Genomic DNA, 19,313 nt, shown 5'->3' on the forward strand with positions numbered 1-19,313 from the left:
ATTATTAGTGTAGTCAATTGTGTCTTTACAAAATCCTGAAATTAATGAAACGTGCAAAAGAATCTGCAGTTTTAATTGCACAGGTGTTGCCTTATGGCAAAGCTTTATCATCTGATTACACCAAGGGATTATTAGTGACTTTTTCTATCGAGGATGAGCCTGTGAAATGTACCTTAGCAACAGCTCATTAGTTTGGGGTTGTTACTGTATTATTTATTACAGCCAGCCTTCCCCATTATCGAGATTGATTCATGGCCCTACATATTTTCCTCCCCTCTGTGCCGAAAAAAAACTCAACCCTGACTGCTGCCAGCCCAGCAGCAGCCTGGAAGCGCCGATACCGCGTCCGGCGCCGAGCAGGCGTCGGAGCGCGCGAGGAGGCGGCGTGCCGTACGCGCGCACCGACGTAAAAACCGCGCTTTATAAGAACGACGGGCAATCCTTCTAAAGCGTAGAAAAGGGATTTAAAATGCGTATAATGAACATTGTATAGTACTGACAAGGCTCATGATAGGACATGGCGCTTTCATCACAAAGCGTGCCTCACACAGCGGAAGGCAGAAGTGTCAGTAAAGCATTTATTACGCTGCGGCGTGTGAGAACGGGTAGAGATGTTCATGAAACGTGCCTATGAAAGAGATTCTTTAAAAAGGCGTGACTATACCTTTATCTTCGGCTTCAAGGGTGTTGTTTAGATCCATGCGCTCTGTCGGATTATTGGCAAGATGCAAAGAACTAAATGATATATGAAGGTGAGGAAAAGAAAACAGAAATCCCCGCATTTTTATCAGCAATTGTCAAAGCTGCGTTCTTTCTTCAGCGTGTCTCTCCACTCGATGCAAACGCTTACGAAGTGATCCCAATTGATTTACAAAATACCACGGAGATATTAATCAATAGGTCAGTGTCTTATAATTATCGTCAACATATCAAACTTTGAGTCAGGGCTTAGGCACTGGTAGAGGAGTTTAAAATAATATGATATTTATAACTTAGATTCTTATTATTATTACTAGGATGCTACTATCACTTCTGTTCCTGCCGGAAAATAATAGTACAAAAAGGAATTGCAGCAGTAAAATAATAATGTATTTTATGAGCACTATTATTATTATCACTAGTATTACTAATATAACATAAACAATAATAATAATAATAATATATTTGTCGACCAGCAATAACATTATCATTGCTGTAATTGCTATTCTCAAACATTGATATTATTGGTCGTGCTACAACTCCTGCTAATTATGGTATTTTCACATCACTGCTTGCTTTGCACATTTTTGTAGGTTCCTTATTTCCAGAACTGCTGGTTTCACTTCTTTCAGACCTGCTCCAACACCAACTTATTTTATTATTTCTCCACACGAAATCAAGGAGTGATGTTCTACTTAAGCCATCTGTATTGATGTAAACAGATAATAGCATAAAAATGATGAGGATGATAACGGTGCTGTTTACGGGTGGGTGCACAAGCATCTCACTGCGGCGTGATACACAACGTGTGGAACAGGTGCACTATTCCATCGCAACACAACGAAAGGCCGAGCCTCCTTCTCTGTGAAGGGCCTGGGGCTAGCGTATTCTTCACCCTGGCGACTTGAACATGTCAAAGTCCATACCGCATAGGTATAAGATAGCAGGTTTATTAAGCCTGTAGATCACATCTATGTAAACATGAATCATCTCTACTTCGAAAACAAATCAGACTTATAGCAACTTCAGAAATTAAAACAATAACAGGTTGATATTTCTTGGAGATTCATCCCACGTGGCACCCATGTCCATATGCCTCGAAGAAGCCAAAGGTAACCATAATGAAACGAAGAAGCAAGTGTATGCGTAAATGAGAGTAAGATAATACTCGCACCTGCAAATATCGTCGATATTCTGTAGTTAATGAGGGAAGAAAGGTGAAGGAGTTGTGAATAAGGTCAGAGCATGTGTCTCCAAGCCCTTCCCTCTCGTGGGCATGCAGAACCTGCCAGTGAGAACAGCAACCAAATGGAAAATGACCATTGCTGACAACAAAGGAAGCAAATCGCTCATCATGCAAGATAATGTGTAAAGATTAATTACACACATGCTTTTCCAATGGACTTGATTGTGAGTTAGTTGGAAATCTGTTATGAGATTCCCAGCCTCTGGAATTACTATTACCGGACTGTATTTCATCATGGAATTCCACTTATTATGAGTTAGATGCATTGGAATGGGGACTAACTGTGTAGACTCAGAATTAGTCTGCTGAATTTCTGGATGGTATTGCCTTTTCTGAAGAGCAGGTGGTAAATGCGTGCAGTGACGTCCCTGCAGGGTGAGGGAGGTGGGCTGTGTGGTTAAAGCAGGGAAAGCTAAGTATAGTTTTGTCAGTGGGGAGCACTGCACAGACTGCCTTTGTCATAGATTTTTTTTTAGCACGGACCAAGCGATGAGGATTGACTGCTGCTGCAGCCAAAGCTTCATGGAATTTTACCGGCCGGAATTTCAGGCCATTGACACTGGGACTGGTGTTTCTGCACCCAAGAAAACCAGGCCATTCGTGATCAGGCAGAGTGGTATCTTGCCAGGGGATCCACTACTACTTATTCGGGGCCCATAATGTATTTTCACCAGAAAAATTCCAACTACATTCTTTGAAATAATTTGTCTTTTAAATGTATTCAGTGGCAACCATCTAGTCATGACATTGGCTTTTTTAGCTCATTGGATGTCAGACTGTGTACATATCTACTCATATCTCTTTCAGATGTAGCTACATCTTTCCTATAAACGGGAAACTGTTTTGGCCTCTTTTTTCCATGTATTGAAAGCCTTTATCAGATGAGAGTGGTAAATGAACACTTCAAAAAATGGTGGATGTTTCATTCACTTCCCTCTTTGTTATTGTTACACCACCTGATTTAGAGGGAGTTAGAAGTCAATGTTAAGAATGACAGATCCACATCCGACTCTTTCATCACGAACAGTCATCTTGTGGCCATGAAGGCAACCAAAATGGTGGCGGCACACCTGGCCTATTAGAGAAGCCTCCAATGCCACATGTTCCGATGGCATCAATAGTGTGTTAGACATTGTAACTGATCCACTGGGAATTGACAGCACCTCAGGACAGGGTACCTCTTTTTCAGGTTCGGTTTAACAATACCCATATTTGTGCTGGCAGAAGCAACATTCCGTTCTTCTCCCGGGGAGTGAAACTCAAATATTGGCCACCAACCTTTAAATTATGACTCTAGTCTTTTCCCATACTCTGGAACTGTAGGTCTGGCTATGCAGATGCATTCATTTCCTGCCTGAACAAAGATCCATTTACTCCCAAGTGTACATTATGGTAGCTGGTCGAGGCTCCCTTCCTGATTTCTTGAAAGCCTTCTCCACAGACTCCCCATCGAGCTGAGGATTGCATTCAGACTATTTAAACTGCATCCACTGGGATCTTAATTACTGCAGACAGGTCAAGCTTGGACATAAATGGGCATAGGTCAAAAACTGCCTTGCATTTCTGGCGCTCGGTTTGGGATTTCAAGCCTGTGTGTGCTTCTTTCTTTGCGTTGCTGTGGATAATATAAAGGAAAGGCTAGGGCGAATTATTTTACTCCCTGTACAAAGACTACTAAATTTCAACATGAGCCCTTTTTGCTTTTTCATAAGAATAAGGCATTACCATTACAGCAAATACTTTTGCAGTTTGTCTAATTACAGATGTGAAGAGGAGTTCTTTTCTTTAAAAGGTTGCAATCCGGCCTTCATCAATCTTTTTCACTTTTCCAAAGTTATTTCCTTTCTTTTCATAAATGACTAGGCAAGTGATTGAGAGAGGTCTTCAGAATGAGGGCAAAATGCATGTCTGATGTGTCTTGTGTGTGCGTTGAAATGTGTGTGTATATGCGAAACTTTACCGGTAGGTAAAATGTGCAATATATAACTTTCATCACACGCATCTACACTTGACTCTTGGGCCTATGTTATTTTCATACAATGCACCCACACATGCACATATAGTCATTCTATGCTGTACATGGTTTTAGTAGCCGTTTACGACCAACATTCTTTTAAAAAAAATTAATTAAGGGCGTATTGTGAATGACAGTATCATGGATGAGGTCATCAGTGATGTCATTAATGATGTCATTTGAGATGTCACCAGTGATGTATCTCAAATGATAAAGACAATGATGTATTTTAACATGCCATGAGGGATGCAATATGTGAGATTATAAGCAGTGCATGACATGGGTTCAATGTATATTGACTAAACCTTAATTGGCAAATTTCAGTCGTTTTTTTTTTAAAGTTTAAGTCATTGTTTTATTTTAACAGCTAACTATAGCATCACGTTAAGCCTTGCTGTTTTCAGTGAGTTTCTCAGTGTTTTATGCATTAAAGTGTGCTGCATTACACCTAACTCTAATGTCATTTTAACCTTCGTTTGATTCAGGGAATTTCATGGATTTATTTGATCATATTCAAAATTTTGCATTTGCAACACTTTCTTCAAGTGGCCACCCTCACTGCACATGGCCTATACTGAATATACAAACAGTCATGCAAGATATTTGCAAACCCCTCTCCCCCTGAAAATTCCAGCCAGGTGCACAGTCAAACTCCAGCTTCACAAGTCCTATGTATATGGATGTGAAGGTTAAAGTCACTGGGCTTTTATCTGGATTAACAGCTCGATTCACGTAATTGCATGCCGAACGTTTATAAATGTGCCTCATACTAACTGCTTCTACTGGATAAAGTCAAGCCCTTCATTCCACAAGAATTCAATTCAGCAGTCCAACCACTCTTCCTTTCATACATCAATGGTGGTATCACAGTCCTAGAAGTATTATCCAAATGCAATGCAGCTCGACCAAGCGTCACACTTCACTCTACTAACCAGCTCATCATTGATCAAGAGAAATTAGATCACATATGCCCAAGGATGAATTGGCCTATTAGACACTCTGGCACTGCCAGAAAGGCCTATTTTTGGCAGTGCTTAGGCCCTTTTTGTCTGTGCTTGGGCTGCTTTGGGTGCTGTTTGGAGGCAAACAGTCTTAATGTAAATCATTTTTGAAATGCAACTTATGTATGCTTTGACTTGCAGTAGGATTGTGAGTTGAGAGCATAGCTATATTGTTGAAATGGCGTTATAATGAATTATAAATCTAACTCGCTATAATATTGTGGCCCCGACGAGCTTTAAATAAACACCTTAAAAAACACCCACCCCAGCCTCCCCAGCAGTAGTTAATTAGCTGGATTTATGTTGCACCCAATCCCAATCTGGCAGCCAGGGGTTTTTTGACTTTTCATTTCTCTATTTGGTGGGATGGATCTGCCCTGGTAGTGAAGTGCCTGCAACAACATGGGCTGGAGACTCTGGGGTACAGAGTTCAGGTGAGCTAGATTATCTGGGAACCAAGGGCTTCTGCTTACTCTCTGTGTAATCTGCTCGAATGGTGTTTCTTGCATTGCACACAAGGGATCAACACAATGTTAATTTGTTATTTAAGGCAGCAGAAAGAACCTTTCATTAAGATTAGACTTCTTGCATTTTATTCTTTATGGGTCCCACTAAAATGTTATTTCTTTTTACTTTTTTGTCTTCCGGTTGTGTGTGCTTGGATAAACAATGCAGGGTTTAGAAGCACGTTTTTATGTCTGATGTCATTATTTATACATTGTACACAATATGGGAGTATTAGAATCATATTTGAGAATTTGGTAGCGTTTAATTCTTCCACTGATTGATGAAATGGCTGGCTCGTACGTATCTTGCCACCAATCAACAAGAAGAGGGGTAGGGAGAGTGGGCTGACACTCTTATTCCCCGGTTATAGTCAATAAACAATCAAAGAGTGTCTTATGGTTGTAATTAAACCACATTCGGGAGAAACAAAAAGAAAGAACGGCCACACTTAGGACGTTTAAGAAAAGCCCTCACTCACCACTTGGTGATGACATGCTTCATCATCGGGCTCCACCAAGGAGACCGAGTGTCTCCTTGGTGTGCTACAATGCCAGATCTTACTGCGGAGCAGGTTAGTGAGAGTTAGGCCGTGTTGGTGCAAACTAAACTAGTGAGTGGTGAGGATATTAAAAAGGTCTGTAGTGTATCAAAAAGGAAATTTTATTCTATGACCACTAAAGACTTAGATTTAAAATCTATGTGTATGGAAGCAGTCCACAATTAGTTGAGTGGCAGTTTCCTAAATATCAGTCAACATGTTTCTTGCAGTGAAACGGTGTAACTTTACCTGGCAATTCTTCAGGACTATTAAGGTGTATTAAACCCTGGCGGTATGAGCACGCTAAGGCCCACCCTTACCTAGGGACGTGAGAGTGAAAAATAAATAAAAACAGTGAAAAAAGTGCAAAAAATTAGGAAGAAAGAATTCTCTCCCTAATTACTCCTGGTTTAGGAGGCTTCGACTTTTCGGTTTCTGCACCTGTAAATAAAAGAGACGTGGACAAACATATAGAACATGACATACATTTAGTACTGTTCCAATGGTTTCCGTGATCATAAAGTGCTCCAAAAGTGGTTCAGAGACAGTAGTGGCGAATTGTAATCATACAGTTATCACCACCTTAGTCCCTGGGTTTAGCTACTATGCAGAGGGAAGTGCTATGTGCTATTCGTGATACGAGCTATGTTGTAAGTTGCATAAAAACGGAGGTTTTCACTTCCCATTGGCGATCAAATTAATGGTACAGATCGATCGCATGAATTAAGTAAATTAAAATGTCTCACTTAGTTGGTGTTAGGGAAGAACACCATGGGTCACAGGAGGAAGGTGGGAACGTAATTGGCACACCCTGCGCATTTGTCAGAGAAAGGAGAGATACATACAACGAGTCATTAGCTTTTAGAATCGGTACTTAGCTTAGCGACCAGCCGATCGTGGAATCATTAGAACTACTCACGCCCTCGACGCTCGGCACCCTCTGTGTACCTGCATCACCCTCTACTGGACCCCGAAGATGTTGATACGGGGCCCAGACACCGTATATATGAAAGCGGGGGCGAGGAGCGAGTCGTTTGTGGGATGGGCGTGGTCAAGGGAGGGGTTATGGGTGATGCCCAGAAATGAGTCAGTAATCCTGCAGTGACATTGGAGTTACATGATTGGTTGATAGTTGCTCAGCAACCATGAGCGTCCTGGTGTGATATAGGTAAAGCCAGCAAAGATAGAGTAATGAGCCATGGATCGCGGAATGTGACTTTCCCTAGAGGAGGCTCAGAAGAGGTAGTTATGTGAATATACAACCGCGGACACAACGCAGTTTAAGCCATGAGTCGCGAATTAAAAACCGCTCGAGAAGAGGCTCAGGCGTGGTAGTTTACAGACGTACTGGCAATACAGTGGCTCGCTATTACTGATATTATGAGAAACAAGACAGCCTACCACACAAGTGTCCCGCTTGTGATATTCCACAAAAATGAGGAGCGTTCTCACTTTGCACAGCAAGAGATATTATTTTGATTATGGGTTGCTAGTAGTTGGCGGTTAAATATATTGTTGAAATGAAGAGTCCAACCATGGACCGACTCTAAGCTTGTTTTAGTGGGTTCAGTTATGGGGGATACACGAAACGGCTGAAGGTGGCGGTTCATGTCTGGGATCGCAAACAAAGCGTACCAGGTTGGCGTCATCAGCTGTAGGACTCACAAAGTGACTATTTGATCACAGCATTCCACGGTAGTTCATCATTCAAACCTGCGTTGTGTCCGCGGTTGTATATTCACATAACTACCTCTTCTGAGCCTCCTCTAGGGAAAGTCACAATCCGCGATCCATGGCTCATTACTCTATCTTTGCCGGCTTTACCGATATCACACCAGGACGCTCATGGTTGCTGAGCAACTATCAACCAATCATGTGACTCCAACGTCACTGCAGGATTACTGACTCATTTCTGGGCGTCACCCATAACCCCTCCCTTGACCACGCCCATCCCGGAAACGACTCGCTCCTCACCACCGCTTTCATATATACGGTGTCTGGGCCCCGTATCAACATCTTCGGGGTCCAGTAGAGGGTGATGCAGGTACACTGAGGGTGCCGAGCGTCGAGGGCGTGAGTAGTTTTAACGATTCCACGATCGGCTGGTCGCTAAGCTAAGTACCGATTCAAAAAGCTAATGACTCGTTGTATGTATCTCTCCTTTCTCTGACAAACGCGCAGGGTGTGCCAATTACGTTCCCACCCCCCTCCTGTGACCCATGGTGTTCTTCCCTAACACCAACTAAGTGAGACATTTTAATTTACTTAATTCATGCGATCGATCTGTACCATTAATTTGATCGCCAATCGGAAGTGAAAACCTCCGTTTTTATGCAACTTACAACATAGCTCGTATCACGAATAGCACATAGCACTTCCCTCTGGATAGTAGCTAAACCCAGGGACTAAGGTGGTGATAACTGTATGATTACAATTCGCCACTACTGTCTCTGAACCACTTTTGGAGCACTTTATAATCACGGAAACCATGGGAACAGTACTAAATGTATGTCATGTTCTATATGTTTGTCCACGTCTCTTTTATTTATAGGTGCAGAAATCGAAAAGTCGAAGCCTCCTAAACCAGGAGTAATTAGGGAGAGAATTCTTTCTTCCTAATTTTTTGCACTTTTTTCACTGTTTTTATTTATTTTTCACTCTCACGTCCCTAGGTAAGGGTGGGCCTTAGCGTGCTCATACCGCCAGGGTTTAATACACCTTAATAGTCCTGAAGAATTGCCAGGTAAAGTTACACCGTTTCATGGCAAGAAACATGTTGACTGATATTTAGGAAACTGCCACTCAACTAATTGTGGACTGCTTCCATACACATAGATTTTAAATCTAAGTCTTTAGTGGTCATAGAATAAAATTTCCTTTTTGATACACTACAGACCTTTTTAATATCCTCACCACTCACTAGTTTAGTTTGCACCAACACGCCCTAACTCTCACTAACCTGCTCCGCAGTAAGATCTGGCGTTATAGCACACCAAGGAGACACTCGGTCTCCTTGGTGGAGCCCGATGATGAAGCATGTCATCACCAGGTGGTGAGTGAGGGCTTTTCTTAAACGTCCTAAGTGTGGCCGTTCTTTCTTTTTGTTGCTCCCGAATGTGGTTTAATTACAACCATAAGACACTCTTTGATTGTTTATTGTCGTACGTATCTTGGCCAATAAGTATTATCAAAATTTCCATATGTCCCACAGACATAGAAAAGGTAAAAGCCTTTGATACATCAGCCCCCTTAGATCACAAGTTGTTATTAGTAGCATGTCAACCACCAAACTGCCCCAGGCTTGCTTCAAACATTCAGTGCATGGTGTAGAGGCAGGTACCTATGTTTAGTGTGTTGTCAACATATGCATCGGACAAGGGTGTACGTACATTTTTGTGTATGTAATTTCTTGTCTTCTTCATTGATTAGGTGCCATTGTTTATGTGTGTTGTAAATACATTGTGATTTGTAAGTTAAGGATAACACAACTTTGGAGAGGGTAATTAATGTGCTCTACTCAGAAAAATATATTCTTGTATTTTCTCCTTCATACCAATTTAATTTTGTATGCGACTACGTCCCATACCCAGGTATAGGAGGGTGATTTGGGTATACCCCTTTTGTTTATGCATAGGACAAGGGTGAAGGCATTATACCTGACTATTCAAAATACTGCGAGGTGTCCCATTGTTATGAATAACACGGTCAGATATTCGTAGCTTTTTAACCAGATGTGTGTGACATTACTGCTTTCGTTTTTGAGCCTATAATTACAATGTTATTGACAATATTTCAAGCCCTTGAATACAACATGATGTCAGTTAAAAAGTTCCTTTTGACTTAAACTAAGACACTTTATAGCTCCGAAAGTCCAGACAATAGCAGCAACAGGACTTTCATGTAATCAGACAAAGAGTGTAGAAAGTGCCCCACATGGTGAAAGCATTGGTTTTCATATATTTTGCAATGCAGGGCTACAAGTTCCTCAAGGTACTATGGTGTTAGCAGAATTGACCACCATTCCAATGTCATAATATTCAATGAGAAGTAAGTGAATGACCAACAACTCTGTCCAGGACTTTGTTTATTAAAAACGTTTTAATACTATCCTTTCTTTTTTCTTAATCAAATGCAAGTTTTGTAAACCAGAGTCCTGACCGAGTGAGTGTGAGAGATAATGAGATGTCAGCGCAGGCATGTGAAACAGTTTGCGAGTGTTAGTGAAAATTCAACAGACAGATCTCTAAACTCAGCACAGTGTACCATAAGTTAATTTGACCCACTGACAATGGAAGACACTACATACCCTGCAATATGTCTCATTCACATTAAATATGTGAGTTACAGCATACAGTGCAAAAAAGCAACATGTTTAAATGTTTTTGTAAACACTGGAACAAAGGTTGATGTTTAATTTGGAGTTAGGTAGCTGAATAAACACTGATAAACATTGATTCAATAACTTACTGCAAATACACCACTGAAATACCCTGAAAACAAACGCTGAACACAGGAAAGCTGACATACAGTGTATTACATGCATGTACATTCTGTCCCAGAGACTGCTGCTACTTGAAGTTTATATGTCTGGCCTGTGCTCTTCTTAACTACTGAGGTGAAATCGGTGACTGAAGCTAACTTGGCACTTAAGAATGTTAGCAATTTCCACTTTAAACATGTACACTGACAATCTTTGTTGCACTAATAGGAAAAAGCACCGTTTGAATGAACCAATCAAGTATTTACTTCTTTTTGTTTGAAAATCTTGGCACTTTGGGCCTCATTATGAGTGTCAGGAGATAATAACTGTTATTTCCCTGCCTCTAAATTAATTTTACCTGGGGTCCTGGTAATCCTCAGAGTTTAAAAATAACAAGAGTTACATGTTTTTATGGAAATATCAGAGAATCATTTTTTCTGGATCAATTCCCCCATGTTTGTCCCCGGTGTTTGACACAGATTTGCAGACATCACTGTGTGAAACACTGTCAGTTGTAATTCCATTGCGGCCGGTAGCTCAGTTGCCAGCTTCATTGAGATTACCAAGCACTAGTAACGAGGCCCTCTGCATGACTTAAAAGATGAAGTCATACCCCTAAAATGCGGGCATATACATGTGATTTCACCCCAGGTAAACATTTCATTCACATTTATAATATATAATTTATTTTCTGAGTTTTATATAGTGCTCACAAATGTTTAAGACACTTCAGAGCACTGATAAAACCAGAACGTATTATAAACCTTTGTTCAGTGGATGAAAAACTTCTCTCTTCACACAAATGCATGCATTTGACATCAAACTTCATTAACGATAGTGATTCGTGAGAGCCACATACAAATAATTATAGCATAACAGTGCTTAGCTTATTAAACATGTTTTGCATTTTTAATGTCTATTTCATTGCATGGCAGGTATGATCAGCTATAATGCATGCATAATTTTGGGAATGTAAGCTCATGCATTTTCTCTTACATTGACTGCTACTTTGCAGTGATGGTAAAACAACTGATGGAAATTAATGTGCATTTTACATAACAGGATTTTGAAACTACACTTATATGTACATACATTTACAATACTTATATCTAGGAAAGTTTGAACTTCGGCTGTTACCAGGAAATAGATATTTTCCTATTTAAGTGAATGGTAGAAAGCGTTCTGACATTACTTTGATGGTGTGATGTGATTTCATATTGTCTAGGATAATTGCTCCCTCCCCTAATTTTAGTGCTTGTTACCCACTGTTCATGTTCAAGGTAGGGCCGCTTGGGTTCCTTGGTGTTTGATTGGTGCTATACTAAATTTAGTATTTAAGGGGTTTAATATTGGTTCAGAGGGATTAGAGAAGGTATGGAAAATCAGCATAAAGATCATACAAGCCACGCATGGCAGCTCCTAGTCTTGGGTATCAGGGCACTTTTTATCTTCCTTTAAAGTGGCAGTAGTAGTAATCATTTACTCTTTGCTAAAAATGACTATAATATATCATAACACTTTAAATAACAGAGATATAAAAAAAGTGTCACTTATGGCCCTTATTGCGTTACAACAGTTAGTACCAACATATGCAGTGCTTCCAAGAAAGGAAAAGTGGTAGATCAACTTACATTATTAATAAATAGTGTAACAATATTTTTTTAAACTAGCCAGTCTCAAGCTTTTGCCCTAGATAAAATAAAAAAGAAATGTATTCACAATGCTTTTTAGTAAGTCTGGGCGGTGAAATCCGCTCTGCTCACAGAGTTTGTGGAGATTTCCACACTCCACGTTACGCGGAGCTCTCGGTCGTCACATCAAGTTGGCAAGCACAAATGAAAATCAACCTCCTGGCGAGATTTCTCATCGCAGGGGGTCAGAATTCTCATTGTGAGTGGTTATGTATGCTCCAACCGCTCGCGTTGAGAAACTGTACGTTTGCGTTGAGAAAGCTGCAGCTCGAGTAAAAACCTACTTGAGCGGCATGAAAGAAAGTAGCGCCCACTTACACTGTGCATGGTGCCATTCACGATGATTGCACAGTGCAGACAAGCACCTGGCACTGAAAATCACTGTGAACAACATTTATCCAACGCACTCCACCACTTGCGGAGCTCGGCATAGCGTGGCAGAGGTTTTTTTTGCACTTCATGGAGTTCCGCGTAGCAGAACTCTGCATACTCCGCCCAGGCTTACCTTTTATCACCTTTCCATATTTCATCAACTGTAATTTGAATATATTTCTTCAGACCAACTAATATCACTATTAGTTGAGCCTTGGAAACATAGGGGTCATTACGATGGCATGCGACCGCCACCAACCGGCTGTCGGTGGCGGTCTCCACGCCATCGGAACCACATTTTCCGCCCGCCACATTAGGATGGTGGGCAGTGTGAGGGCGGTAATACTGAAATCTAAATACCTTTGTCGGTTCATATTATGTAAGTGCACACTGCAACTACTGTGTTTTTCTAGTCCACATTTTGGGAAATCCTGAGAAAAAGAACAGGGCATACGTCCTAAAAAAGTAGTGGGCGGACTAATCTAGTTAGGCAGTCTGCAAGTGACACCATGGTGCGTGACATCACAGTGCACCACCAGGGCAACAGAAGAAGCAACATCACAGCCCATGACTTCATAGAAAGTGACATCACAAGAGGTGATGTCAGATTTTAAGACTTCACTCACATGTTTTGCAGGTCTATCATGAGTACATTTGAGCACAATTATGAGAATTAACAAACAAGATTCTTATATCTGGGAATGTAAAAAAAGTGGTGCAACCCCAACACAAAATGCGGGCCTCAATTTATGCATTCATTTTTTTTAAACTCGGCCACAAATAAATTGGCAACAAGGAGATACATAGCAATACATTTACTCTGCTTCTTTGGGTGCAAAATCTGCATTTTAAAATATCTTATGGGGTTAAAGTACCTGCCACAGAGATCTTTGTGTGTTTAGTAAATCCCATGGAACAATATTAATGGCAAGATAGCTTTGGAGAGTAACGCATTTGCTGGAGAGACCTGTGTTTTCACTAGTCTCAGTTTTGAATCAAGTTACCGTAGAGGGTTAATGTGTCTCCTGCAAAGCAAGCACATCATCTAAAATGCAGATGAACGAATTGTATTTTATGTAGCTAGGTAAGTGAGTTACTGCTTTTAACACAGAGATCGTTTTGTTTATACATTTTAATCGTTCCAAAGTAGCACAGCAAGCTATAAAGGACATGGAACTCCTACATCTTGTAACACTTACTGCCTTATGAAACAAATCTTATACATTGATTTACACATTTATAGGATTTATTGCCAGTGTATAATGTGAACGTGTAATGTAAAGCGGTCTGACACTCTATTGGGATGTTTTGCCCTACAAAGGAAATAAAATAAAATAGTGGTATTTAAATTGTTATTTGTGGAAATACTGGAACAGACCAACACATCTGATATTTTTACAGTGCACGCATGTCTCTAATATACAGAGATTAAACAACATAAAACGCATAGCTCTCTCTAGTATTTGTGAAGTGCTAACAACAAGCTGCGAGCCTCCTTTGTTTCCCCTCACTTGCATTTGCATCTAGGTGTGAGGCTCAGATAGCTACCAGTCTGGCTAGTGGACCAAAAGGAGGCCTGGTGTCCCCTTAAATGTAGCCTTTGTTATGGAGCCAGCTGGAGTCTCAAATATGAAAGCGTGCACATTGCTGCTCAAAAGGAATACAGACAAGGTCAGGTGCTGCTGAATGTGTCCCAGTGTCTGAAAATTACACCAAGACAGGTTCTGCATATTTCAGTGGGGCCCACTTCTTGCAGGGTGGACGGCGTCCACCCTGCTAAAATAGTGGGTGGACTCCATGTACCAGCGTGTACCCCCAGCTCCCTCAATATTTATGCTGTAAGTTGGTGCTCTTTTCAAATTTCACATGTTAAGTCTGGCACTCCTTCAATTAACACTGTAGATTTGGCACTCCAACTGGGCGACAGTAATTTAAGGGACTTTTATCCAGCTGGTGTATGAGCAGACTAAAAAAAATCACATTTTTAATGCCAAGGTGCAGACTATTTGCAAATCAGTCATAGACTTCTCTTCTAGTGATCCTTTGATGAATACTTTGGGTTCTTCCATTGAAATGGTGCATTCAGCTACTCCTTGCTCCATATCTGCATCTGTCACCTGATTGAAAGCTCCTTCACCCTTTTTGACAAATAGGAGACTTAAACATGACCCCCCTTTACCGGAAAAGTTACCGACCCCAATATCATTAGGGATTTTATTAGAGGAAATTCAAGCCCTTCATCCGTTTGTTGGGGAGACGAACAAACGCATCCAACATCTTGCCGATAAATGGTCAATCATGTAGACATGAGAGTCTTTGGTGGAGCAACACGTTTAATAACTTACATGACAAAACCAATAAAATTGTAATTGTGGACAAGGAGGTCCTTCAGTTGAAGAAACACTCAGAAGACAAGGAGAACTGGGACACAAGCAATAATCAACATAATTATGGTCTTCCTGAGGGTAAGGAGGGAGATGAGCCAGTCTCTTTGTGTATTCTTTCTACCACAATTATTGGATCTACCTCCTTCCACAAATCTGGAACCTTGTCTCTCTACTTCTGTGTCACCTATTAAACCTTGAGGAGTACTTATCTTGTTTTTGGAGTTTACAGACATTTTGAAAGTACTTAATGTGGCTAAATCAGAAAACCAAATCATATAGTTGCATAGACAGAGCTTCATTTTGCAAGATGTCTCCAATGCAACAGCCAACAGAAGGAAAGATTTTCTCAGTCTCCATCCTGCATTACGTACTCTGGGTGCTCATTATGGCATTTTTCATCTATGTCTCTTTAAGGTCACTTACCAAAATAAAACCACCTTGAATGAAGAACCAACTGAACTTAGGAAATGTATAAACTATCATATAATAGGTACCATAGACACAGCGGGTCCCTTTAAACGTTAATATCCTCTGCAAATTTTAGCTGTTTCTTCATCTTGAAATTTAGGATAGAAATGTTATCAATGTGATGTTATATTTATCTTAATTTTTCTCTCCATTTTTCATTACAGATACATATAATTTGTTTGCTCTGTTTATTCCCCTCTTTTTAAGATTTTGTTCTACTGCGTTGCATAGCCCTTTGTCAGCTGTGCCATCACCACCACCCCAACCTCCTTCTTGTAAAGTATTCAGGTATGTGTTTTCATTCATCAGTTCTTGACATGTACTGTCTCTTTTTGGAATATCTCCTACCTCTTCTTTTCTTTTCTTTCCACTGTCTTTTCCCCTTCTCTCCCTTATCCCTTATGATATATACTTCACTCCTCTTTATACTTCTCTTCCTCCTAATACTTTCTCATCTCCTCATTGCAAATATGATATTTATTTGATAGTCCTCATGGTCTATTTATCTTGTCACGCTGTAACATTTAGGGTAGTTTCATATAATATAAAAGGATTTATTAATCCTGTCTACCAGCAGAAGTGTTATCACTTTTGGTCAAGTGTGCTCCAGATTTAGTCCTACTTCAAGACACTCACCTCACGGATTCTGAAGCTTTAAAATTCAAACGTTGTTTGGTAGGGTCTGTGTTTGTGTCTCACACTTCAAATAAAAGAATGGTGTAATCATTTTGTGTAGAAAGATCTTAGGGCCTGATTACAAGTTCAGCGGTTCCACCGCCGTTGTCGCTTTAGCATCGGATTCAATGCCGCCACTAGGGGGTCCGCCCGCCGTATTACGATGTTGTTGGATTGCACTTCGATGGCTGCCGGAGCACCACCAACACCGACAGCCATTTTCAGACCGTCTTGACAGTGGAAAGAGAAAAGCAGCTGTCATAGGGTGGTACAGAGAAGTTTCACCACCGTCCGAATTACAAGCTGGCTTTCCAAAGAGCCAACCATAGAGTTGGGACTGCCTGCTTCGATATCAACGGAATCAATGTAATTGGGGTGCATACTCACCCATTTCCTTTTCTTACCTTCAGTCTCCCACGTGTATCCCTACCTCCAGGGTCCCCCATCACAGCAGCATTCTGACCCCAAAAGAAAACAACCCTGTTGCCATTGAAATTCAGGTATGTCTGCTTTGTACTATTTAATCATTGACTGGACTGGACTGGGCACATATAGTCCAGACTCAAGCAATGGGAAAGTGCTCGCAGTAGGTATTTTTTCACATGCCATGCAAGTGTGTACACTGCAGTCAAAATATACACACCAGCATCGAAAAATATGGAAACTATACACTGCCAGCAGAAAAATGGCCGCGGGGCCAACTGTCACATTGTAATATAGTGGGTGGAAGACCGCTGCTGGGGTGGTGGGACCGCCAAACTCTCAATCAGGCCTTTAGATCTTCCTATACATATAAACTGATGACGTTAGCAGATGGATTATCATTAAACCTTTCATTAAAAAAAATCCTTTAACTGTTTTTAATATGTATGCCGTATCCCAACCTGATTACACTTTTTGGCCTGCAATTGCACAGAAATGCATGCAGCATAATGACACATACTTTATTCTAGGGGGTGACTATAATTCTGGACCCGTTTTTGGACAGACAATCCTTGTTCAGGTTTCTTTCTCATAAAATGCACAAACAATTTCACTCCACCATTTCCCATAGGGCTTTTATTGACTCTTGGAGAATCTCTAATCCCACTTCACAGGACTACACTTTTTATTTCTACATACGGTATCCTTACAAGATTTGATCATATTTTGTATGAGTTGTTTGTAGAAGGGGTCCTTTTACGATGGGAATCTCTTAGAGATAGAATTGGCTCAAACCTTTCGAGGTTTAAATACCTACAGATAGCCAGCTGGGCTCAGTCGCAGTCCATAACTAGAAGTAGAGTCCCAGTTGGGGGAAGTAACCTTCTTGAGCTCCAACTAGTAAATAAAATCCCGGCTAAAAAAGGAAATCTCCTTTTGGTACCATACAATTCTAGAGGAGATGGACGGTGAATTTCAACTGGCCGATAAGCTTTGGGGGAGCTCCTTTATGGACCATGACGTTGGCTAGCCTTTGGCTTAACTCTTTCAAGATACTGTGGGATATCGTCAAACCGGCATGGCTCCGACGGAATCATCTTTTTACATTGCATAGGGCCTATTATTCTCCGCAGTGGCTCTCAAAATTTTCAAAGGATTCACCAGTATCCTGCAAGAGATGTGGAGCAATTGCTGCCTCAGACTTACACATGTTTTTTGATTGCCCATTCTTGTATTCCTTTTGGGACTCTATAAGTAGTTCACTGTCAACTTCTCTTGACTGGCAAATTACAATACATCCAGTATGTGTAATATTTGGTCTGGTTGATGGAGTCACGAGTCCAGCCAAAAATCTTCTTTTCTATACCATCCTTTTGGCTAGAAGAGAAATTTGCAAAAAGTGGAAGGACCCTACACCACTTTCTTTACATGAGTGGCAGGCATCAGTATTGCAGGTTTCTAGGCTGGACCTAACTAGATCGGGCAATCAAAATAAGAGAGCTTTTTGGCATCTTTTTAAATGGGGTCAACAGTGAGATTTTGGACGTTTTTTTTTCCCCCCGTCCAATGATTATGCTGCCTTTGCTTCTTTTTCGGCATACCGCGATATATCAGGTTGAGTCCTGATCTTTGGGCTATAAGCTTTGTAATGCAGCTTTTCTTTGGTCTCTGTACGAAGGACTTGATGGGTATGACATCACTATTGGCATAGTCTAGTGGTTCTATGGCTTTGTCACCCAGTTTACTGAGGTAGTGTGTCACTCTCCTTAGACTTTAACGGTACGACCTGGGTAGTAAATGAGTACAAAAAAAAAATAATAATAATTTGATCATATTTTTGTTTCTAAACCTTTGTCACAACATATAGTTCAATCTTCCATTAGTCCCATATGCTTTCAGATCACGCCATGGTTGTAACGGATTTGGACTTGGTTCCCTCCCAACCTGATCTTTATTGATAGAGATTTAATAATTCATTGCTTATAGATACACAATTCTCAACATCCTTTATATTATTTGCTACTGAATTTATCTTGATTAATGATTCTCCTAAAACTTCAGCTACTTTGCTGTGGGACACATTTAAAGCAGCTGCTCACATTTTTATAATCGATTATGTGTAAAAAAAAAAGAAAATGCAGAATAGGGAAAACTAAACTTTAATATCCTCCATAAATATCTTGGAGCAGAAGTATTAATCTTTTAAGCTAAATAGTGATCTTCAAAACGTGTTTAACCACATCGATGCTCGATGAGTTCCAGCCCTGTGCTGGAATATGCAAAAACCCATTATTCATGACGAGCTGGGCTCGTCATGAGCGTGCTGGGAGGCTACTGCATGACGAGCCCAGCTCGTCATGAGTGTGGAAGGGGTTAAAGCCAAATTTCTTTTTACTACTCTCTCAACTAATGAGGCCTCTTCATTCCAATTGCAAATTAGTGCTAGTTATTATGGACGATGCAGTTAGTTAATTATCTTAAAGTGAAGAAACAGCCATTTAAGATAGACTCCTTTGTAAAGAATATGTTAAAATGCAGCACTGGCTTCACTTATCAATTCATTGTGGGGACGTTTAACAGTGGAGTTCATGGATTTTATACAGACTAGCTCTCTAGAATGCTACTTATATATTATCCGGTCACCCTTAGATAGGAAACTTTATATGCAGTTCAGGTTTGGCTCTCTCACCTTGAACTCCCTCACAGGTATCTGCCACCACTTTCCTACCACTTTCCAGCTCTCTTCCAGCTGCACATCAATGATAGAGACACCTGTATTTTTTGCTTGCTCCAATATGTAAGCAGTTGGGTG

The 19,313-nt window shown here is 40.7% G+C and overlaps 1 protein-coding gene across 3 annotated transcripts in view; it reads left to right on the forward strand.

Annotated features, from left to right (window-relative positions):
* Window positions 1-462: 462 nt before the first annotated feature.
* LOC144776629 (uncharacterized) overlaps window positions 463-19,313 on the forward strand; it is a 125,827-nt gene continuing 106,976 nt past the window's right edge. For 2 of the 3 annotated variants that reach the window (XR_013600590.1, XM_078659276.1), the window contains exons 1-2: window positions 463-752; window positions 15,611-15,691. Coding sequence is in view for 1 of the 3 variants with exons in the window: in XM_078659276.1 (XP_078515402.1) it covers window positions 740-752; window positions 15,611-15,691 (94 nt within the window). In the remaining 2 variants the exon portion in view is untranslated. Of the gene's footprint in view, window positions 901-15,610; window positions 15,692-19,313 lie in introns of all 3 variants that reach the window. The other variant, XR_013600589.1, reaches the window with a different exon arrangement.

Source organism: Lissotriton helveticus, chromosome 1_1, assembly GCF_964261635.1.
Source record: "Lissotriton helveticus chromosome 1_1, aLisHel1.1, whole genome shotgun sequence".
Classification (NCBI taxonomy): domain Eukaryota; kingdom Metazoa; phylum Chordata; class Amphibia; order Caudata; family Salamandridae; genus Lissotriton; species Lissotriton helveticus.